Source organism: Antennarius striatus, chromosome 1 (genome assembly GCF_040054535.1).
Source record: "Antennarius striatus isolate MH-2024 chromosome 1, ASM4005453v1, whole genome shotgun sequence".
NCBI classification, from domain to species: domain Eukaryota; kingdom Metazoa; phylum Chordata; class Actinopteri; order Lophiiformes; family Antennariidae; genus Antennarius; species Antennarius striatus.
This window is the reverse complement of record NC_090776.1, coordinates 5,635,349-5,661,000: the sequence shown is the minus strand read 5'-3', so window position 1 is coordinate 5,661,000 and position 25,652 is coordinate 5,635,349. Positions and strand designations below refer to the sequence as shown.

Genomic DNA, 25,652 nt, shown 5'->3' with positions numbered 1-25,652 from the left:
GTGTGCTGGGGCCCATTTTTAAGAACAAGGGAGATGTGCAGAGTTGTGGCAACTACAGAGGAATAAAGCTGATGAGCCATACAATGAAGTTATGGGAGAGAGTAGTGGAAGCTAGACTAAGGGCAGAAGTGAACATTTGTGAGCAGCAGTATGGTTTCATGCGAAAAAAGAGTACTACAGATGCAGTATTTGCTTTGAGGATGTTGATAGAGAAGTACAGAGAAGGCCAGAGGGAGCTGCATTGTGTTTTTGTAGATCTGGAGAAAGCTTATGACAGGGTGCCCAGAGAGGAATTGTGGTATTGTATGAGGAAGTCTGGAGTGGCAGAGAAGTATGTTAGAGCAGTGCGGGACATGTATGAGGGCTGTAAGACAGTGGTGAGGTCTGCTGTAGGTGTGACAGAGGAGTTCAAGGTGGAGGTGGGACTGCATCACGGATCAGCTCTGAGCCCCTTCTTGTTCACTATGGTAATGGACAGGCTGACAGACGAGGTTAGACAGGAATCTCCATGGACTATGATGTTTGCAGATGATATTGTGATCTGCAGTGAGAGCAGGGAACAGGTGGAGGAGAAGCTAGAGAGGTGGAGGTTTGTCCTTGAAAGGAGAGGAATGAAGGTTAGCCGCAGTAAGACAGAGTATATGTGTGTGAATGAGAGGGACCCAAGTGGAAGAGTGAGGTTACAGGGAGAATAGATCAAGAAGGTGGAGGATTTTAAGTACTTAGGCTCAACAGTCCAGAGCAATGGAGAGTGTGGAAAAGAAGTGAAGAAGCGTGTCCAGGCAGGATGGAACGGGTGGAGGAAAGTGTCAGGTGTGATGTGTGATAGAAGAGTTTCAGCTAAAATGAAAGGAAAGGTGTACAAAACTGTGGTGAGACCAGCGATGCTGTTTGGTCTAGAGACAGTGTCACTGAAGAAAACACAGGAGACAGAGCTGGAAGTAGCAGAGATGAAGATGCTGAGGTTCTCTCTGGGAGTGACCAGGAAGGATAGGATCAGGAATGAGTACATCAGAGGGACAGCACATGTTAGAGATTTTGGAGATAAAGTCAGAGAGACTGATAACTATTTATGCCAAATAAAAAATTTGGCATAAATAGTTATTCACTCCTATCTGCTCCTCCCCTGATTTCATTTTACATAAAATGAAATTTATTTCAAATTTTGTCCCATTCTCTCGAATCTCTTCAGGAATAATCACTGCTCCCATCCATTTCCACACAGTGTGAAGATCTCTGTTATTTCTCCTGTCACCTTGCTCCTGGTTTACTGATTGTGTGTCATCATGAACCTTAGCTGAGAATGCTGGCATGGGTTTCAACACTGTGTGAGTTTGGAACTTTGTGGTTGCATCATACTTATCTTGATTATGGCTGTGCAGTGATCCATGGAGCAGCTGTGACTCCAGCAGATATCCCCTCCTTTCTTGCTTTAGAGTCAGACTCGGGCTCCTTGAAACAGTCTCCTGTGTCCCCAGGTTGCCTGTTAATTGCAACATCAGGCTGCACATTGCTCCCGCCAACAACCACATCATCTTCCTCATTGTTTTTCAGTTTTATACTGCCACTTATATCTGGCTTGACTTTGGTGCAGTGGCTCAGATGGTACCAAATGGTACTTCCCTCGACTTGGACCGCTGTTTGGGTTGCCCTCACCATGATGTACGGCCCTACTCTCCTTGCCTCCTGCCACTTTCTCCTGAAGAACTTCAGACACACCTGGTCACCTGGCACCACCTGTCTTTTGGCCAGTTATATAAATCTATGGAAGGCAGTTAGTCATATATTCAGACAGCTCCATTTGCATTGTTCCAGTCTGGGCCCTTTATGTGGCTGCATTATTGCCAGTGGGACAGGCATGCTTTGTCCATTAATTTGGACATTTGGTGAGGCAAAAGATGCATGTTTCTGTGACTTTGCATGCGGTAGCTCATTAATTCAAGTGGTAGCACATCCACCCAGTTTAACTTTGTGCTTGCAAAGATCTTACTGATCTTTGCTTTCAGGGCCCCATTTATCCCTGGCTGGCTGGATGGTATACACTACCTAGTCTCTGATCTTCAGATACTGCAACACTCCTTTCACTGCTTTTTGAACAAAAGCGAAGCTATTATCTGAGCTTATTTCTGATGGGATGTCAAACTGTGGTATTACCTCTGGTGAGGAACTTAATGACTCTGTCCGCTCCGAGAGTCTTAGATGGAGTCGCCTCAACCCATTGACTGAAGCGAAAAATTACCACCAACATATATTGTTTGCCATGAACAGATTTAATCATGTCCACATTGTCCATACACAAAAGTTTGAACGGTCCCTCCGGGACCTGGATATGTCCCACCGGGGTTTTCACCCTTTTTCCGAACATTGTTTTCAGCACAAACCGCACATTGGTGTAGTTCTTCTTCAAGCATCGCTTGCATGTATAGTGGCCAATAGCCCTGCTGTCTTGTCTTTTTCAACACCTCACCCCTTCCACAGTGTGCAAACACTGGTTTTGACGGATACTTTGGTTTGTTTGGCAGCTGCACATTAGGTATCAGATCTATCTTTACTGGGTTGGCTGCCTTCACCAACCCCACATCTGTATTATGTTTAGACCACAGTTGCTCAGCGACCTGATGCAACATGTCTTCTAACAAAGCCGGTGCTTTGATCAATGACAGTAGATCAGAGCACTAGCTTGGTCTTAGAATTAAGGGGAAGAAAGACTTCAGGATTGTGTTTGCCATATCATGGGATGTTACAGTCTGTGACTGCCTTGGTTCTTGTTGGTCTTTTAGCTTGTAGTATCTTATCCTGATCTCCATACTCTCACAAACTGCCACATCAAACTTACCTCGCTTTGGCCACGGGTATTCCAAACCCTTGGTTTGTGTCTCCCATTTGTCTGAAATTTGGTTAATGTCCTTTAAAATGTCAGGGTTTTTTCTTCTCACCAGAGCTATTGGTGTGAGATTAATTGTTTTAGATTGTAATGTGGTTAATTTAAATAACTCATTCTTATGAGTTGCTCTTTAATCTTTTGCTTGAAAAAAGAAAAGCACTCACAACTTTTTTCTTTTCTGCTACTTCGCTCAAAAGGAGGGGCTGTAAAGGAGGGTAAAACTTGCAACCTGTTGTATTTAAAGAAATATCCAGTGTCTGCGTCCTTGGACTCCTCCGCCTGCAGTCTGTTTTCTGGTTTTAATCTCAGTGCCCTCTTGACTTTCCTCGTGTACATAACTCTCAACACAAACCAACTCTGTCTTTTTTCCTTCACTACACATTACCAACCTTCAAACCTCTGCTCTGACAACTCACACCAGCCTTAACAGCTCAACACAACGTAAATCTGAACTTCGCAATTGCTTTCAAAACATTTTCTACTTTTCTGTCTACAGCACATAAGCAGTACACCCAGTTAGACACAGCCAGTCAGACATTTTTGTATTTCAACTCACACATTCATACATGAGCTCAGCACACCATACACTGAATTACACAGTATCACTTATTACGTGCAAGAAAACAGTTTTCCACACTCATAAAAGACAACAACAACAACTTGGTTTTATCCCAAGCTTTGTGTATTCAGATTAGTCAATTTAGATTCCTGCGCATGAGGTGATTGTTATATTTGAATGCAGCCTTTTTCTGTTTCATTTCACAAATTAAAGTTCCCAGATTTTCTTTTATATCACAGTATTTTCCATACTATAAGGCACACCTAGAAGCCTATAATTTTCTCATAAACCCGCAGAGCGCATTTTAATCCGATATGCCTTATACATGGATTAATATTGATTAAAAACAAGATCACTGAAAAAAAGCCGGCAGTCTGTCCGGCAGTCATGCCACAAATTTTTAACAATTCTATTAATAAAGTTTGACTGACTAACTTATCTCAGTATTTCCCAACCACTGTTGTGCCGGAAAATACCCACTTTAAATTTAATTGGTTGAGTGTCAGTGGTGTAATCTGGAATCTATTAGTCTGCATAAACACACGGAGAAACTGGCATAAAGGTGAATGAAAGACCCTCAAAGCTGAACTTTCAGCCTTTTCTGAAATTTCAAGAGCTGAGTCACTGCTAGACAAAGGTGCCTGGTGTGCTGCAATTGATTTGCAAATGTAGCTGATACCTGAAACAACCATAATTGTGTGTGTATGTGGAGGGAGGCATTTTGGACTTGTGTATTCTGTTTGGCAGCGAAGTGCTGTGAGATTCACGGCAGTAAGACACCGACATTAAAGTCAGTTCTATGAGTAAGACAGAGCATCACATTTGCCAGTAAATTAGCAGCCTGAGATGAAAAAAATGGTTAAAAGACTGTTTAGGACACACCGTGCAGCAGCAAATAGATGCACCTCACCTCCGACTGGACTACCGATCAATTTAATTAATATACAAAGACGAGCTTCAGAGTTTAAATATCTGCTTGGAACTTCTGATCAGGAAATAAGCTGCCCTGTTCAAACTGAGTGATCCACTTGTAATGGATTTAACCAGTTCTTAATGTCAGGTTTTTTAATATGGCATATTTTGCCAGACAGAGTGGCAAATACATCACTTTGTCTGGCTCATAGAACTGACTTTTACGTCGGTGTCTCACCTCCGGGAACCTCACCACACGTCACTGACAGCTGAATCAACTCTATTCCCTCTCCACTGCTTGCACTTGGATAACTCTATTGGCTTTATGTAAATAGGCTTGAGAAACTTCTTTAGACCAGCTCCATTTGGAAAGATCCATGAGATGACTTATGTTAGGGTTTGGCACTATAGAAAAAAGATCTAATTTGACTATGTTTTTAGATAATTTTGAACTACAGTATTTTGTAGTACTTTTATTAGTAAATCTCAGCAGCTAAGGAAAAAACTCATGCGTATTGACATCTTTCTAAGATGGTAAAGTGATCAAGTGATCAGGTTTCCTTAATGACACTCAGAATGACCTTATTTACATAACAATAGGGGCTGTTCACAGTTGATTAAAGGTAAGGTACTTAGTCATGAATGCTCCATCTAGTGGATGGATAGCGCAGCTACGGCCGCTATTTTTTAACTTGTTTAAATTATTATAATTATATGCACCTTATAATCCGGTGTGCCTTATAGTGCAGAAAATATTGTACTTCCTTATATATACTTAAATTATACTTATATTTTTACTTAATTTCTCTATATTTACCAGCCTTTTACTATAATTTATTTTATATCAGCTTATGGTCTCTTCACCTCAGACCATCTCCTGGCTTACAGAGATACGATAGGTACATTTACTTCTCTTAACAATCTCTCGGCACCTTTTCTGAATTTTTTGAGTCAAATATTACCATTTTATCTGTTACTGCTGACACTTGGCTACAGTACACACTGTACATCCACTTCATCACTGGAAATAGTAAGGGCATTAGATTTTCACTCAAAATCCAAGTAAAAGCACCAAGGAGCTGTATTCCTTTAAAGTCTCACTTCTGGACTTGTCAGCCTATCTTAGGCTCGCGACGTCAATTATGTAGTGAAAGTACTATACTTCAGCAATAACTAAAATAAAGACTCGGGTGAGCAGAAGAATGGTTGACAGCCAAAACGGGAATTCTTAAATTGGATTCTCAGTACATCAGTACATAACACCAGATCAGGAAACAGCACTGAACTCATCCCATAACTCTTTTATACCTCAGGTACACGTTCATGTGTGTGTGTGTGTGTGTGTGTGTGTATGTGTGTGTGTGTGTGTATTTTACTTGGGGAAGCAGGAACATTGGTTTTCCAGGAAAGCACCCAAACTTAGATCCATTGTTCAGTAATCATTTATCTTTCTTCTGGCAAAAACAACCCTTGCAACAATGTCACCCTAACCTAATTCTGTCTATCCGGTTTTACACAATCAAGTTCTTACTTCCAAAACTGATGTGGGCATCTGTTTCCCCTGGATTTGTATAAGTATTTATGACTGTATTTCAGGTGTGACATACCCATACATTACTTGCCACCACATTGATAGTTGTTATGCTTCAGTACAGGCACGCTGCCAAAGAAGACTTCTTTATTCATGTTCCCAATGAATGGGACTTTGAATTTTCAACACAATTGTCCCAAAGGCTTCAAAGTCCCATGAGGCGCCATTCGGACATCACTAGTACAAACAGTCTCTAAATTGTCAGAACAATTGACTGAGAGGCAAGCTACCACACATTGACAAGCTGCCTTGAAACTGATATGGAGTGGAAGCTTTAAACAGGCGGGATCCCTGGCATTGGCCATGCAGAAAACTGATGCTCCAATCCAGCTAATAGGCTGCAGCAGGTGAGGTGTGGTCGGGAGCCCAGGTAACTGCACCAATCATCTGAGCAGACTTCAGCAGGAAGGACGTGGACAGGAATCCAGCGAAGCACCAATCAGAGCTGAGCAACTAAGCACACTGAGTCAGAGGAAGCGTAAGCAGGGAGAGGGAGAGGTGACAGACTGAAACATACTATATAACCAGAGCTGCAGCCACAACAGACAAAAAAAGTCAATATAGTCCATGTGATGCTCAACCATGCCTCTCTCAAACCGTCCTTGTGGCCCAGATTGTGCGGATATTCATCCTCCTTTAGTTGTCCATCCAGTATTTCTCTTCATGTCAGAAAATTGTTGCTTGATAAATTTGACAGCCTTTAATCATACTCAAATTTTCTGTTCCTTCCTCTTCATATAACTCCAAGTGTCACTGAAAAGCGAGCCTGAATTTCACTTTCTTATAATGAAGCAGTCATTTAGTCGTGGGGAAGGCTTTCTTCCTTTCAGCTATGTTTGCGAAAGGGAACTGTTGTCTCCCATTTTCTTACATAAATTTCTCTTTGAAAACAGATGGTTCTCTTTGAGCACTTTGTTTCTCGCAGTGCAGAGCCTGCTTGTCTCCCTGTGTCTGCGTGTGTTCCCTCCGTGTTCTCCGGCTTCCTCTCACCTCCAAAAACATGAACTTCAGGTAAATTCACTGGTCCCAAATTGACTGTAGGTATGAGTATGTGTGTGCGTGGTTGTCTGTGTCTCTGTGTGGCTCGTGGCACTCTGGCGTAGCACCAGAGTTTCCCGCGCCTCACACCAAAGCCAGCTGGGATAGGCTCCTGTGACCCGCGACAGCGGATGAAGAAAATGAATGGATGTATATTGCCACTTGATCGTTATTCAGGAGAACCAGGGGAGAGTGGTGTGCTCTTTCTCTTTGAAGTCACTGTCAGCATCCATGTCTAGTCCCTGGAAAGTGTCCTCAGTTAGATCTAGCAGTCTCGCACTGTTATGGTGACTTCTTTATTAAATCCTCCACACAGTTCCACAAAATATCTATGCGCTTGCTATGTAGCTTGCAGTCAGTCACCAGTTATTGTGTAGTGTCCTCTATATCACATATTTGACTTTCTGCCTCAGTCAGTTTTTCTTGCATAGCGTTTACAATCGTTTTCAATTCAGCAGTGGTCTTTTTGATTGTTGACATATCTCAAATGACCGTTAATAATGTGACACTCATTTTGCTCACTTCAAAGAGGATGGATTCCAAGCTAGCATTCTTTTCGGGTTATTCTAGCATTGTTGGAGTCTATAACACGCAGGGCTCGAAATTGAGACCATTTTGGTCACATATGCTCCCAAATTTTTATCAGTGCGACTATTAAATATATTTGGGAGCACCGGTGTGACTGGGGAAAAAAATCTGATGCGCCTTTTTTTTCCTCTTCTCTCTCGCTCTTTCTCTCTATAGAGCAGGGGTCACCAAATGGCGGACCGCGGTCTGGATCCAGCCCGCGTGCTGTCCGGACACGTGACCACTCCATGATAAATTCAGAGTAGATTTTCTTGGTGCATTTTTACTTGAAATTCGTGGCTACAGGCGGCAGGCCCTGCTCCTCCAGTTAATCCCGTAAGAGCTCCACTCAGTTCAGCCAATCAGATTGTTTGTCTACCCTGCGCTGTCAGTGCACCAGGAAGTGAGACAGCTTGCTGCCGCTACTGCCGCTACCGATGTGAGTTTACCGCTACAGCGAAGCACAGAAGAAGGGAGACAGCATAGCTCCAAACGAAGGGAGGTTAACGAGGAATACCGCTGGTTAACAATGAGTGGATGAAATTTATGTTTATTCCTCCGTCAGGCAGTTCAAAACCATTTTACCTCATATGGTGTGAACACGTAGCATGAATTAAAAGTGGTAACATGAATCGCCACTATGAAACAAAGCACAGAGCTTTTGCGCAGAATTATCCCTTGAAGTCCGAGTTGAGGGCAAAATGACCGAGAAAAATGCAAACGAATGTTCACTAAAGGTGTGGTGGAGTTTGGGGCAACATAAAACATCTTTTTGTGATGTTTTAAAATACAAAACAATCCAATAATAACCAAAATGGTTCAGTCCAGGTACCGGGCTGGCCTGACGCACCACAATGCGCTATTTAAGCCACACCCAGGTATTGCCTCGGTTTGACCCCTGACCCGGAGGCGGACCAACGCAGCATCCTCAGGTGAGCGTCCCTCATACAGTTTTGTGTGGATGTGGGGAAAACATGTAGGCAACCTCGAATGCACTACCACGACAGTTTGTTTGATGCGGACACGTGAGTGTGGACCTGCTGGAGAATGTGCGCGAAACAGTCTGAGCAAGACCGCGCTCCTACGGTCCTGCCAGAATACAATGAGAGTGCAGCTGCGGCTGCTCTCCTGGGCGAGGGAGAGAGGCACGCAGAACGGAGTTGGACAGAGCGGTTTCTATCGCTCCATCACTGCCTTGCTTTTGGGTAGGTGCTCCTAAAGTTTTTGCTGGTACTACTAACTTCTAAATTTGGGAGCACCAGTGCTACCAAGAAAAACAGTTAATTTCAAGCCCTATAACACCTGTGTAGCCCATTGACGGGCTAGCGCGATAGCATTTTTAGCGCGATACCTTCCCAGAAGGTTTGCTAAAGAACGACAGGTTTATTTTTTCTTCTATTTTTTATAATGATGATTAACATATACGTCACTTAAAATTAAGTTTACTGTCCCTTTAAGAAGGCTGTGCAATATCAGTAAATGGACAGCCTGATGCACACGTCCAAGTGTGCAACATTAGACTGCACTGAAGAATGGTCCACATGTCTGTGGTCTGAGTGGCTTTTAGCTGACAGACCACTGTGCTTATATTTTAGAAGAATCCAACACAAACAACAGACTGAAATAGCCACAAGAATAAGAATCCGTAATAAGAGACTGGAAATATGGGATCAGACCAAAACCAAAAATCTCGGGAAGGATGCATTTGTATGTGCATAAGTGTGTACCGATCATACTCGTTACTTATAATTTTACTTATGGGCTGCATGTCATGCAAGCTGAGGTAGAAATGTGTCAATCCCATAATATGGCAATCCATTTAGCACAAGCGTTGCTATATTAAGGACATCGTTTGTGCACATCACATATCTGAAATTAGTGAAGTTTTCATTAATTCATCCGAATCAATCATGTCTGTGTAAAAAAATTAAGCATTTTGGAGTTAATTCCAAGGAATTTACGTGTGTGTTTGTGTTTGTGAACTCACGGGTGTCTTTCAGGTGTGTTCTCTGGTATGGCAATAGTAAAGGAAGCATTGGTGAACTGTGGGGGCCGTGGTCCAGCCACCACAGAGACAACAGCAGGGGCGCTGCGGCTGCCAAGCCTATCAGCAGCCACGACTGTCAGCAGGTACTCCCTGTCCTGCTGCAGGGGAAGTCCCGTTGTTCGAAGCTGGCCATTTTTCCTGTCCACTTCAAATCGGCCATCACCACCTGTACATAAACATAAAAAGCAGCATGAATGTCGATGGGAAGATTACAGTAATACCAGGAGTTACTCTACCATAACAATACAAACACCTGTCGTATTTGACAATAAAACAAATTTTTTGGAATGGAATAATCAAAGTAAGATTTTAGTAATCGGCATTAATGAAGTTTAAGGTATGCACAGGAAGAGGGAACATTTTACAACAGACTTGATTCTGTTCAAGTCTTGATTCTGTTCTGTTCAAGTCAAGGGAGCTCAGTTGGTAGAGCGGGTCGTCCAATGATTGCAGGATTGTCGGTTCGATTCCCATTCCAGTCCAGACACTTCGGAGTGTGAGCTGACAGTGGGAGGTGTCAGCTCACCTACGGAGCACTGCGGAGGCGCCCTTGAGCAAGGTGCCATCTTGGAGACCATACAATATGTTCAAAATGAAAAAAAGTTTTGTCTCGAAATTAGATTCACTAATTTTTAGGCAAAACTTTTTTTTTTCATTTTGATGTTATTTCCAACATTCATCATCGGTCTCTCCAACAGAGATAATTGAAAGAGCCTCTTTTTTAATGACAGTAGCTTCAAAGTGTTGAAAATAGACAAAATCATTACATTGGCAGACAATAAGAAAAACAATTATGGGACATTGTGATTAGTGGAGATGGATTTCGTTACAACAGAAAATAGCAGCGCTTTCTGGTTTGATGAAGACTCCCATTTTGAGAACTATCAGAAACAGACTTCAATGTAAATATACATTATATATATATATATACATATCCCTGTAGGGAAATTACTACCACAATCTACATCACACTGTTAGTTTATATACATATATAGTCATATGCATATATAATGTGTGCAGGTCTGTTATGTCCCTTGGCTTGTGATGGTTAACCATCACAAGCCAACATACAACCAGATTGAAGATGTTTTAATGTAAAAGTTATTTATTAGTACAATGTGATTTAATCAACAAGTAAACAAAACAAGGTGTAAAAAACCAAACTAAGACGGGTGCTGCTCAAAACAAGGAATAAATCTAACACTAAGAGAGTCGTAAAGGAGCCAATACTTTAAGATTATATAGAAACAAAGTGGACAAACCCAAACTCCGAACAGTTATTCTGTCGATTCATTAACACAAGATTAAATACAAGGGGGAGTCAGCACCCCTAAGCCTAGTGTTTGTAATAGAAATAACTTACATGTAGTTGTAGCGTTGTCAGTTTTTAAAACCTTATCCCTGGCCCATCTTGTCACACAAATCCTGAACAACTAAGTGCCTCAGTTAACAGGCACGTGGCAAGCAGTGTGTCTAGAAAGGTAGCTGCTTCGATTGCCAAGTTCGTGGGGCTTTTAAAGCTGTGGCTCCGGCTGCATTCCACTGATTGGTCTCGTCCAGCATCCGTCCACCAATCAGCAGGCCGTAAATCTGCAGGAGCAGGAAGCTGAGATCCACGCCCCTCTTCGCTGTAGCCACTCACAATCTGGGGGTGACACACTGCATTTTATGTAGTTCACAAATGAACAGAGGGTTAACCAATGAGTTCACAGCAGAGGCCATAACACCCCTCCCCTTACGATGAAACCACTAGGTATTGCCATCAAATACCAAACATGGACAATGTGTCTGCCATGATGTTATCTGACCCCTTTTTGTGGCAGATCCAAGGTTGTAATCCTGCACATTCAGAGCCCACCACATGAGCCTTTGGCTATGGTTATACAAGCAGGATAGGAAAACAAGGAGGTTATGATCGGTCAGGACTACAACCAGCGAAGAACTGGATAGAGTCATGACAGAAACGACATACGAGTCATGACAGAAACATATAAGTCATGACAGAAACATGACACTGACACTTGCGTTAAGCGTCCTAAAGGGGCAGGTTGAGTAACCTCTCCAATCAGCAAAGCAACAAGAGACCAGACGTCGACTGGCCACTGCAGGGCAGAAGCAATGCCCTCAAATGTGCTAAATTAGGAGTCCACTTCAGAGTCGCAAAATGTAGGCACTAAAGCAATGTGCTTACTAACATCGAAAGTAGTTGGTAAACTAGCGGAATCAGGAAACATACCTGAGGCATCATTGGACACAGGCGGTGCGTGAGTCTCCTTCTTGGCCTGTAGCTCTGGCTAGCAGAGCCTCCGTTTCCAGCTTTCGATTTTCCAGCTGGTACTGCCTAACCTTTTCCTCAGATTCAATTTGGAGATGTGCAACGCGTACTTTAGGCCAAGCATCATCTCTGGACTCTGAGCTGGCTGGGGAGAGAGGCTCAAAGCGAGGCAAGGTAACAGGCGTTTATGGATACTGCCGTTCCTCTCCTCCGTTTCCCACAGCTGCAAGCACTGCATCAGACACACTCACCAGCTTGTGGTCACCCTCCCCTTCACTCAGGGTGCCACCTTTAAGCATACCAGGCTCCAGATGCACAGGTGCCACAATCGCCTCCAATTCCACAAACCTACCAACAATTAGGGCTCTAAACTCCCGTTTTAGTAGCTGTTTGGAATACACGATGTTGAAGTGGTCCACTATTTTTGCTAAATCATCCTTATTACAACTATCAATTTGTTCCAAAGAAGGCGAAGCCAGGAACGAATCTAGATCAAACATAATTTGTGCAATCCAATCCCAATCAACACAGCTGCCTCTGATTATCATTTTTCACCGGTCAATTAACAACAGTATCAATTAATAACTTACAATCTGGATTAGTTTTTAATTACCATACAGATGTACGAGAGGTAGAGCAAAAGGTCATTTAATCAAAAGTTGCGACAGGTCAATTAAACAAAAAGCTGCAAGAGGTCAATTAACCAACAAAGCGCGAGAGGTCCCACGTTCAATTCCCGGAAGAGTCCTTATTTATGTTACGTCCCTTGGCTCGTGATGGTTAAGGAACACAACATAAAACCAGAAGAAGTGTTTTAAGATAACTTATTTATTAATAAAATGTGATTTAATTGAAAAATAAACAAAACAAGGTGTAAAAACCAAACTAAGATGGACCGATGGGTGCTGCTCAAAACAAAGAATAAATCTAACACAAAGAGACTCACAAGGGAGCTAATACTTTCTTAAGATTAAATAGAAACGAAGTGGACAAACCCAAACTCCGAAAAGTTACTCTGTCAATTCACTTAAACAAACAAGATTAAATACAAGGGGGAGTCAGCACCCCTAAGCCTAGTGTTTCTAACAGAAATGACCTACTTGTAGTTGTAGCGTTGTCAGTTTTTAAAACCTTATCCCTGGCCCATATTGTCACACAAATCCTGAACAACTAAGTGCCTCTGTTAACACACAATCAAAGACGTCACGCAAAAGTCAACAGGCACGTGGCAAGCAGTGTGTCTAGAAAGGTAGCAGCATCGACTGCCATGTTCGTGGGGCTTTTAAAGCTGAGGCTCCGGCTGCATTCCACTGATTGGTCTCGTCCAGCATCCGTCCACCAGAATCAGAATCAGACAAGATTTTATTGCCAAGTACAGTAAAAATTACTGTCGAGGAACTTGACGCTGTGTCGGTGCATAGAAAGGCGGAAGAGAATAGTAGTGAGTGAGGAATAGGATAAGAATACAAAAATTATTTACAATTCACATTACGGTGCGTTCAGCAGGCTGGAAATCTGCAGGAGCAGGAAGTCAAGATCCACGTCCCTTTCAGCTGGAGCCACTCACAACCTGGGGGTGACTCACTGCATTTTACATATTTCACATATGAACAGAGGGTTAACCAATGAGTTCACAGCAGGGGCCATAGCAAGGTCCGTAATGCACACACACATATACAAGTGGCCTGTAGGCACGAACTGGATGTTGGAATTTGTGAGGACCCATGACCATGTCAAAAATGGTTGTCTGCAGCACACAAGCCCTGCAGAGAACGGTCCTGGCTCCGTTCCTCTTCACCCTCTACATTTCGGACTTCTCCTACAACTCTCCCACTTCTCACCTGCAGAAGTTCTCTGATGACTCTACGATTGTCAACCTCATCAGACAAAAACAACAGGGAGGACAGAGATCTGACGTAGGACTTTGTGGACTGGTGCCAGTATAGTGGTACTTATTCTGCGTTGAGTATTTTCTTGTTGTGGAAATCAAGGATGCCTTCTAATTTTGGCATTTTTGAGCATTCAATTATTTTCATGCAAACTTTGGGTTTCCCAAATGACTCATCAATAGCAATTACGCAAGCGTAAACTGACGAGGTTGATGTAGCAACCAACTGAATAACTGAACCATCCGTTGTGGAGTCGGTTTGAGTCCATGCACAACATAAAAAATTCCACAAGATGTTACACCTGCACCTCTAAGGAACCCTAAGCGGAAGTGCTACTTTCCACTCTATAAAACAAAAGCATATACTTCCCCCACCGAAAAAGTCTAAATACAGGTTATCCTTTTTCATCATGCATCACAACAGCATACTACAGCTACATTTTTTTAAAAATGTATTATTATTTATTTTATTTTATATACTAATCTTATCCCCGAAGAGAAATTACAATTACAATTCAGTTAGTGAATTATTCAAAGGCATGCATACATGTTAGTTTGCACAGGCACCTGTAGTACATACACACAGGGGGGCCTGTAGGCATGAAGGGGGAGGCAGAGTGGCGGGCAGCCCCTTTGTGGAGCGCCCCAAATGAGCAACTTGAAAAGGGGATGGCGTCTTGCTCGAGTGCTCCAGAGGTGAGCTGACACCTCCCACTGTCAGATCACACTTTGGGTGTGTTTTTGGGCGGGAGCGAAATTCGAACCACCGATCTTAAGAACATTGGACGACCCGCTCTACCACTGAGCCAATTCTGCCCCCGTGAGCCACTGCCGCCCCACTGTTTACCTTCTTGCATCTTGGTTCTGTCAAACACTGGAAACAGGATCCCATCCCCTTGATCAGACTCATTGCATGACGGTAGGTTCAAAAAGTTAACAGGCATGATCAGATTTCTGAGCATTGTCCTGGGACAACATAGTGGAAAACTTTCTTCTTGTTCACAGGATGCTTGAGTAGTGGTGAGCACTCACTCCACCAGATATGGGTGCTCAAAATGACTCCTCCCCTTTATTTAGGAGTAGCTATATAAGACATCCGCTGACCTTCTCATTCCTCTCTTTGCTTCTTGCTGTCCTTCAGGGCTCCTTGGGTGGTAAGCAGGGTGTCAGGAAAGTTTATACCAAAGCAGAAGGTAGAAAATTCTGATACTTTGTTTTCTGTAGGTCTGCCTTCTGCTTTTTTGTCTCTGTTTATTTTCCTGGTTTTGTCTTTAGTGTTTTAATGTAGTTTAAATTGATTATGCTTTTTTTGTTTGGTTTGAACTTGTTCTTTTTTTTTTTGACAGCTGGGAGCTATTGGCTGGATGGGCTAGGCAGTCGTGGTTGGTGGCTGTGTTGTTTCTCAGTCAGTTCTGATGAAACCTCTTGGATGAGTGGCGAAACGTTTTCAAGAAACTTAAAGTCCAGTGGATTGATTTAATCAGCTTTGGATAAGGTAAGAGGTTGCACACTTGGGCACTCTCCCTTGTATGCTGCCCTCTGCGGACACTCCCAGCTGATCCATTTTGGTAGTTTAGTCTTTAAAACTTTTTAGCAATAAGCAGTAGTTATTTTATCTATTTTTGTTATAATTTTGTGAAGGAATAAAATTATTGCCATTAACTCACGTCTGTCTTTTCTTAACAGGAGCGAAACTACACTTTATATTTCATGGGGCCGTAAGCTCCAGGGGGCATTGTCAGATCTTACATCTACATTCTTTCAAATAAATTCTTAACTCACATATTCATCTGGTGTTTTTTCTGCTATTTACAAATTACCACACCCCCACCACACTTAGAAATAGGATAGTGAACACCCAAACGAGTTGTTTTTCCCACTGCTTCAGCATTCTGTTAGTCTCCTCAGATTCATGATTTCTACCCCTGTGGAATGGACAGTTACCTCTTTGTAGAGAGAAATGCACTCTGCTCAAAACAAGATCTTGAGACTGCATCTTATAGTTCAAAACCGACTCTGGCCCACTGATACCACTTGCTGTAGCTGCTGAACATGGGAACAGCCCACAACAAAACACCATCTTCCCAATGATGATGCACATCCAACACATCATAAACTTAGTCCTGTGATATCTTAACCATAGATCCAGACTCACCCCCACTGACTCGGAAGAACCCAAAAAAGGTGGAGACTGCTCTCCCAGCCCTGGTCGATCACAGGAGGCGTGAAATGCATCGTGTATATGGGGCACAGATATGCATTTTGCTTCCTCCACCGAGACATCATATTGGGTTCTAGTTAATCTGTGCATCACCCCTACACTTGACAAACGGTTCCCAACTCGGAGTATCAGCAGCCATGTTCTTGGGCCCAGCAATATACTGCATGCCAATATCAAAAAGGAGCTAGCTTAGACACCTATCTATGCTCGCACGAATCCAGTTTAGGTTTAATCAGGATGTACAGTATTTAAGAGGGGTCATTATCCATCCACACGGTGAATTTGTGTCCCTGCAACCACTGACTAAACTTGTCCTGGATCGCCCATTTCATGGTGAGAAACTCAAGCCTGTGAGCTGTAGACTTGGACTGAGCATAATTCAGCAATTTATGGGCAAATGTGATAGGCATGGCAATCCCATGCTCATCATGAATCTGTGAAAGCATAACCCTCAATCCACTGGTGGATGCATCAGCCGCTCGTCTCTTCCTAAAATCCAGATGAGTCTGCAAAAGTCGATCAACTAAAGCACACTTCAAATCTTCAAAAGCTTTTTTACACTCAGAGGAACAATCAGCAGAGATTAACTTGCAAGCAATTGACTTGCACTTTTTGCCAGGAGCCCTGCGTGGCTGTATGCCACTGGAAAAGTTCAGACAACCTGACAATAGCCTGCACCTTATCAGGATCAGTGGCTATACCTTCCTCGGAGACTACTGTATATGTCCCAAAAACTTCAGTATTATCCATTAAGAAATTTGTATTTCGTGGAAGAGACCTTCAGATTGTGTTTGTGCAGGTGCTTGAAAACCATTTAAGGCCTCTCCAGACAACCTGTTCTATCCTGCTAAAGACTAACACGTCACCAGATAACCAAGCATGGACAGGAAGTTCTAGTCACCAAAACTGATAAGTATCATCTTCATAAAAGTGGCTGGGCTACTGTAGAGACCCTGAGGCATGTGTTTGTACCAGGGCTTTGAACCAGTTCATGGAACGAAAAGCTCTGAATTCAGCCGCTTGACATGGTTTTTTACAGAAGCGGTGGTACGGGCGCACATGGAGTCACAGATCAAGAGAGATGGCGAAGCATGAAGAAAGCCACCCAGTCTCTTTACGTGTACCGGAACAACTGAAACTGATAGCCTGGAGTTTACATTTCGCGTTGTAAGCGTGTCTCTTTGATGACACCATTGCCGGGGGTCTTTAGCCAAACATATGTGGTTGACAGCATACCTGCGGTACAGTACCGGCATACACTGTACTGCATATCGGGTACCTACCGGAGGTGTGCCGGATGTAGCCTCGCGTCATGTTCTCTAATTGGTCTATCGCTGGCGGCATACGTAGTGCCGTAATACTGTATGTCTTATGTCTGTGGAAAATGGCCGATCTGGCGGATTGCTGACTAAAATCACACAAAAACATTTTTACAGATTATGGAACTCAGTGTACACATAAGAAGCTTAATGTTAAAAGGCGCAGCATTGATTTTTGAGAAATTTTAAGGCTTTTAAGGTGCGCAAAATATGGCACCTACATATTTATATTTACAAGGAACGTTATTAACCGGTTCAGGAACTTTATTTTTTTGTTCTAACCGGTTTGGGAACGTCAGTTTATGGGTGGAACGCAAAACCGGACACATTGTGATTCCGTTTCTGTTCGGAATGAACCGATTGGCAAAAAATTCTGGTTCAAGGCCCTGGTTTGTACCCATGCAGTCCAAGTGGTGATAAGAAAGCAGTCATCTTCATGGAGCGGCACATTGTAATAGCCAGATGTCAAATCCATTGTGCAGAAGAAGGCATTTGCTCCCAGTGCTGCCAGAAAATCAACTTGGTGGGGCAGAGTGTGCGTCCTTAATAGTCCGTGCATTTAGCCAGTGAAAATCTGTGCACCATTTTTCTTCCAATACAAAACCATAGGAGGAGCACTCTCACTACTTGGCTTTCTGATTATATCCCGTTCTTCCATTTTGTCCAATATCTCAACTTTTCATTGTGAGCAGGTGAGAGTAGATAGTATGGCAAGCGAAAAGATTGTTCATCAGTAAACCAAATGCGATGACAAAAGCCATTAGCCTCGCCACAATCCAAACTATGTCTGGAAAACACACTCTCGTACTTTACGGTCAAGTCAGTTAGTTTTTCTTTCCAGATTGGAGTTGTCTCACGGTCCACTGCCAAATCCTGAAGTCCCAAATCCTTTAGCCTAGAATTTCTGCTCATCACACGATTACTCAGAGCCCTTCTTTGTGAAACTTTTACATCCACTGCTAGTGCCAACTTTTCCCACACACTACTGAACTGCCAGCTCACCACCATCCTCAAAATCCTCCAAAATAATGCATGGGGAAACATCAGCCGCTCTATCACTTTTCCTCAATGTAATTTCAGACCTAGTTGGATTGATTACCTTACACGAACCCAACCATCTCCCCACAAAGGAGTCAACCAGTATGTTTCGGGGCATATATTCTGAAGAGCTTGACTCCACAACAACATTTACTAATAGCAGAGTCTCGTCACAGGCGGGGGGCAACCCCACACGACATGTAGAATCATGGACTCCAACTTTGCAGCTTTCTTCATTCTAAATAATCCTTTATCTGGAATTTCATCCCCTCGCAACCTTTCCAGATTGATGAGTGTGGTGGAAAGTTTTTAATACAATAAAATAATATAGTAAAACAATATCATCTAAGTGAACCAAAGATCTGGATTGTTGTGTGTGTCATATTATTCAGCTCTTGTGAAGGTGGCCCCAGGATGCCTCGAGGTCATGAAGACGCTGCATGAAAATAATTCCTGTTAGACCATATTTGGAAATGCTTGCATGACTGTGGGTATCCTTGAAGAAGTTAGACACTGACAGAAGCAGCTAGCCAGATCATTTCATACACTGTACCTGAAATTAGAATGTATGTTTCTGCACAGGGTCATCCAAAGAATGTCTGCAGCAGATCCTCACAGAGTTCGCATGACTAATTATATTATGTCATCAAATAGTTTTGTGAAACTGTCGACTTGATATTTTTGGTAACGTCTGGAGGTCATGACATACCAACTGAGAGCCCACAAAGAACTGGTTGAAAGCAGATGGGCCGAGGTTAATACCTCCCCCTAGTCACACCTTTAGGGTATAAAAAGATATGTGATCCATTTCCTAGTTGGTATTTGAAGTTTTCATCTACCCAATGTACTCTGCAACAACACACCGGAGGACTTTTTCATCGTCCCCAGAGCTCTCACCATGCTTAGATAAGTATTTGTTGAACTTGTCTGTTTGCTGAACCTGTCTGTCTGTCAATATCATCGATGATGTTATTGGAGTCATACTCAACCTATTGATGATATTATTGTACTGCTGCTCAACCTAAACATGATTTGAATTGACAAATAAATATCTTGTATTTTACACTGTCTCCTGTCCTTAAGAAAAACGAAACCCCCACCACATGAGAAAACAAATAAACACACTCACCTCTTGCTATTGTGATGACTCAGGTTTACTCAGGATACGCCAATAGGCCTCACTAGCAAACTTCTTGATGACTGGTTTAAGCAGGTTAGTGCTCACAATCATCTCATCCACCTGTCCATCAACAATCAGAACTGGGACAAGGTAGTCAGAGTCAAACAGTCTGACTTTCAGATCAGAAATACCCACCTGCTCATTTTGCTTGCCACTATACTCGATGAAATTCAATGTTTGTAGAGAATACTAAATCCCCACGTACAACTCTGGCCACCCTCAACAGAGGTACAATGTCTGCACTCAGAGAAATAATATTCTAACATTCCCTGAATCTCAACGTTGTCCACAGCACTAAAAGACAAACTATCACTTTTGCCTATTCTTATGCTTTTCTGAAAAAAATATTTCATCTGGTGAGGTGGAGTCACATGCAGCCGCTTGTGAATATCATCATGATGAATGGAGGAAAACCCCCTTAGGTCCACATTGCCCTCCATCAATCTGTCACTACCTAGGTGTGCGGGACCCGATACGTATTAGATGACTGAATAGATGCTGGTTGCTTAGTTTGCACCAATATGTCCTGGTGAGTAACATATCATATCTGAAACATAACTTGTCCATCCAGCAGTGTGCAATAGTGCTGTGGTCAGTGCTGCCACAGACATTACAGTCTGTCTCTTAACACTAGTCTGAGGTGAACTGCCACCTAGCTGAACATTACTAGACAGTGTCTGCTCCAGTAGACCCAAAACTGTCCAAAGTAAGACTCTAATCACTAGAGCTGGGATGAGCTGATGTGACCCTAACGTCAGGTGTGAAATACCCATCCACACAATCTGTCGTACTTGATGACTACATGACAACTCAGATCAGTAGTAGGTTCACCTTTACTAAAAGGCATTGTTCTTGCATTCCGGCTGCTTTGTTGAACCTAATCCAGTAACCTAAAGGTCGTTCTCCAGCTAGATGCAACACTGCATGAAAATCAGCCAACGGTAGATCAGAGTGTACAACATTCCCAAATTGGCATCTGAGAACTCCAGAACCAATATTGACGTCTTTAACCTTAGGGTTGCTACAAAGCCACACTTAGGTAACAACCCTAGCTTTGCCCATGAGTCTACCTGGAACCTCAGCAAAGCATTTTTGTTCCAGTGTAACATTGTTTTTCAGAGAAATTCCGCATCAACTCCTCCCACTCTAAAAGAAAGTACTTATCCAAGCTATTCTCCCTAAAATAAGGTAGAACATTGACATCTGATTGCAACACCAAGTTCAACTTAGAAGCATCAATGACACTGGTATGACAGTGATCTGAATGAGAAACATTCTGACACCCATAAGAGCTCACTGCAGGCTTCCGGTCAGCAGCAGCTAACTATAAGATAGCTTTAATGAGATTCACCAATCTTAGCTCCAATCAACCTAACCATCTCAGCGAGCTGACCAGGAGATGAGTCCAAACCAGAATTGGCCACATTCTGAAATGGGGGTCTATAGGTGATAAGCCAGGAGTAAATGCCTGACTACCTGACTACAGAATCACTAGGTCCTCCTTTCTACAGTAGAGTGACATGGCTCCCGTCAACTCCCTGGTGTTGACTTCATTATAGGGGTATACATCAAAACACCTCTACCATACCCCCACTCATAATGGAATTAACATCCCCTACTCTTTGGATATTAAATGTCTCCATTTTAATGTAACACCCAAATATTACAATAAAAAAGTAGCAATAGACAACAAAAATCACCAAAAACTGAAATTAACAAGATACAATCTGACAAAAATGTCTGTAATATGATTTGGACCGATGCTCAGTCCTTTTAATCAGTTCAGAATAGGATAAAGTCATTTCAAGGAGCCCAAGGTCTTCGTAAAAAATATATGAACAGTGTATGACAATAAATGGTGTGATGCATTACAACAGTGGTGCATGAGGAATGCACAAGTGTGCTTTTTTTTTTAATGTGATCCTCCAGCTCTGGCAATGTGACCATCATGGAACTAAAAGTGAGGCTCATAGAGTTCTCAGTAGGTTTCCACAATTTAAGCACCTGACAGCAAATCATTCATCATTAGCAATCAGGGGTATGTAGTATTGCATGCTCCATGTATTTAGTGGCTGAGAAATCTTCAGTCTGTCTAAATGTACAGCAGCAATAAACAAAATGCTGAGAAATTACACAAAAAACTACAGACTCATCCATCCCCACCAAAATGTAGTGGTTGAATGTACAGTAGCACACACAGGATGAAAGAACAAAATATCCTACCATCAGAGAGGAAGTATTCCACTTCTCCATTGTTGCCTTCATCTCCATCCAAAGCATAGAGTTTGTAGACCAGTGAGCCCGCAGCAGCATCAGGAGAAACCACAGCAAGGTATGGAGCAGGAACCATGCTCCATTCTGGGACATTGTCATTCACATCTGTCACAGTCAACTCAACTCGGATCAGGTACCACTCTGTACCTGAAGGGCAAATCATCAACAAAAACGCAGTTTAGAGAGGAGTAATCCTGGTGACAAAATCTAACAATTATATTTTTATATAATAAAATAATAAATGAAGTAATCTGGAAACATGTAAGTAAAATCCTAGCATGAATCTCTAATATTTGCAATTCAATCACATTGTTCAGATTTACTTGCTCTTTATAATAGATAGCATTAACAAACAGCTCTGGTTGACAATGCTGAAGGCATCTGATATTTGTCCTTACAGCTATTCCTATTCATTGCACCCTGTTCACCTGTAATCATTTCTTTTCCAGCAAGAAGCTGGATAAAAAGGACGTGTACATCCTGACAGAGAGGACCATCTCTGCGCTTTCACAGATAATTAAAGTAAATGCGCTGTTATCTGATCCTATAGTAAATAATAATTGTATTGACACTCGCAAACATAGGCAGAGATGTCATTAGGGACTTGGGATACAAAAAGAATGCTACACAGCGGTGTTTGCAGGGAGCAGCTGGGAGGAGAGAAGCTCTTTAGTACTGGAGTCAGACGATTGCTCTCATTTCTGTCCATTTTGGTAGTTGCCTGAAAAAATAGCGACTAATTAAAATAAAAAGGTTTCCCTATAACTGTCCTACATTTAGAAGTGAATGAAATCCAGATTGTGTAGCTTATTTCAATTAATTGCAAATGAGATGAGAGAAAACAGGATTTAGGATTTATTTAACTGAAGGTGAAGGGTGGAAGGCAGAGAATTTGAGGGGAGCAGAAGAAAAAGGCATCTTCAGAATAGAAAGGTGCAATCAAGACAGATGAGCAAGACAGTTGAGTCGAGTGATTACTAGTTATCAATTGAGCATTATAAAAGCAGGGTTAAAAGTGAAATGCAGAGGCTGTTGAACAGGAGGCTGTTGTAGAAACAGTCAGTCAGTCATCTTCAGATTATCACCGCTATATCTGCCGCAGCGGGTCACGGGGAGCCGGAGCCTATCTCGGCGGCATAGGGCGTGAGGCGGGGGACACTCCGGGCACGATGCCAGTGCACCGCGGTGTTGTAGAAACAATTACGTGAAAATCGGAAAATGGAAGTATTCAGAAGAAAACAGACACTGGCACGAGAGAGGAATTGTAGTGAGGGGACTTTACTGTATATGAGAATCCCAAGAATCAAAAGAAAATCAATATCCGAAGAAAACAGAAGAGTGACATTAACCAACCACGTCATTCAAAAATCATAGCGCTGCTTTTTACAGTGGATTGGCATCTTCTCTTTAGGCTAACTCCCTGTGGTCCAGACAGATTTAAAACACTCAGATAATAAATCTCTGGACTAATATATAGAGCACTATCCCAAAATACATTTTACAGAGACACATCTGCGCACACATATCTACAAAAATAAGGATTATCATTGGATTAGTGGCTAATGAAGGACCACTGTAAAGTATACAGCTAGGTGCTTTTACCACTCCTCAGACTAATGTATCTCATTATGTTTCAAGCCCAACAAACAGTGGGTCCTGCAAATATCAATAAGGCTACACAACACTTTTCTTTCCCTACAACCTATTTTTCCCACAATATTACAATTTAATTTTCATAAACAAATGTTTTGTGCACCAACCCAGAACCCACACATGGTGTTTTACCTGCCCATATAACTCTAAGGCCTTTGTATAATTTGCCACCTTTTTTGGAAAGACTTTAGACAACAAGTAGAGAAACATTCTGCCAAAATTTAAGAAGGCTGAGACTGACAAGAGTGTTTTCATTCCCATTCATGGAATACAGCGGTAAGCATCCTAACATAGAAGGAGTATCCGGAAAAGTGACTCCTTTCCCATTTCTGTAATACAGTGATACCTCTACTTACGAAATTTTCTATTTCCGAAATTTCTCAGCAGGAAAATATGACCTCTACTTACGAAATAAATTTCGACTTACGTAATGTAAAAACACAGTATCGGGTGATACTCGAATTTCCCACAGTTACCTGAACGCTACATTCTCATAGCTGCTCTGCCATTGGCTATTACCTATTACGTATCTTCCTGGCATCCCATTGGCTAAGAGGGATGCCACTCCACCTATGTGTGGAGCTAGAACGGTGCTTGTGGAGAGTTCGGCATTTGGCACTCGACCCGTGAGGTAGTCTGATAGTTTTGTGCAAATATAATAACTTTGTATTCGCTATGGACCCCAAGAAAATGACGGAGAAAAGAGGAAAAGAAAAGACGAAGAAAATAGTTTTTTTGTCCATACGAACAAAGCAAGAGATAATAGAAGAGCATGAGAAAGGGATGCGTTTGGTTGATCTCGCCAAATATGGCCAGAAATCCACATTCGACACGTTATTAAAACAAAAGGAAGTTTAAGGAGTTTAAGGCATTGCGGAAAATGTTGGAGAAGTTCAAAAGGAGGACTAGAATTCACTCTGTTGTGCGGCATTGGGAGATAGGAGCGCATGAACCAAAGAGGGCAAAAAACAATGGGGACAGCTGTTAAAAGTTAAATGACCGTCATTATTATTCTTTACTCTATTCTTTGTTTTTTACGTTATGCACAACTCTCATTTATTGTGTAATAATCTAATCACAACATGCATTTGTCACATGTTTTGATGCATTTTTATGCTTTATAAAACATTTATGTCGGACTTTTTGTGGGCTTGGAACGGATTAGGGCATTTGCATGGAAAACGCGTCTCTACTTATGTAATTTTCCACTTACGTAATTTCTTCTGGAACCAATTAATTGGTAAGTAGAGGTACCACTGTATTAAGGAAAGCCATTTTATTTTTCATTTTTTGGGAGGCAAAGGAACGTGTGTGTGGTTTTTAAAAAAAAAATTTTTTTCATTATAAAGCTACATTCAGTAACCAATAATGAACACAAATCAGGAACAAAGAGTGCAAAATTTATTGAAAGTTATAAACATTCACAAAAACTGTTGAGCTTGCTTTACTGAATTGAATATTTCCTTTAAAAAATGGTGCAAATAAAATCACACACGTGCACACACACACACACACACACACACACACATATAAAACACATACACATATATAAAACAAATTCACATGACGATAAATGACTGGGAGTTGCTATGACATAGTTCTGTTTGGACACTTTCTTCACCACAAAAAAACGACCAGACCAAAATAGAAGAAAAATAGGCGACAAAACAAGTACTTGATCTCCTGGAAGTAAATCCCAATTTTCAACCTTGTGATGATGGATCCACCTCTTCAAGATGGCGCTGCACTAGTGGCGACTGATTACGGCAGTTCTCCCACACCGGTCTTTGTTTCCTCTTTTTAACTGTTTTTTCTTACCTCTTTTTTTCAATTTATTTTAAGTAACTAAGTAGTGTGCCATGGAGACCAAGTTTGTTGTACTTGCGCTGGTCTTCATGCTGTTTTTTACATTGGTCACGACCGTGTCTGTGGACCCCATACGCAGCCAGGGCCCTATTGTTTATAGTAGGTATCAGCTGTTGGCTCTCCTGTGCTGCCCCAGGAGAAACCCGACATCCCCCGGGAGCTGAGGAGGAGGAAGCGGGGGAAACGTGCCGGAGTTGCACGCCGGGCCAGGAGGAGGAAATTCAGACCTGTCCTCCCATCCATCATCATGGGGAATGTGCGATCTCTCCCCAACAGATGGATGAGCTGGCGGCGGTGACCAGGCATCAGAGGGACTTCCGCGAGTGCAGCGTCATGGTGT

General features: G+C 42.3%; 1 protein-coding gene across 1 annotated transcript in view; it reads right to left on the bottom strand.

Annotated features, from left to right (window-relative positions):
* si:ch211-186j3.6 (neural-cadherin) overlaps window positions 1–25,652 on the bottom strand; it is a 593,489-nt gene that overhangs the window by 465,140 nt on the left and 102,697 nt on the right. The window contains exons 2-3 of the mRNA XM_068311636.1: window positions 21,743–21,940; window positions 9,539–9,764 (exon numbers count right to left, since the gene is read on the bottom strand). Coding sequence (XP_068167737.1) covers window positions 9,539–9,764; window positions 21,743–21,940 — 424 coding nt within the window. The remainder of the gene's footprint in view (window positions 1–9,538; window positions 9,765–21,742; window positions 21,941–25,652) is intronic.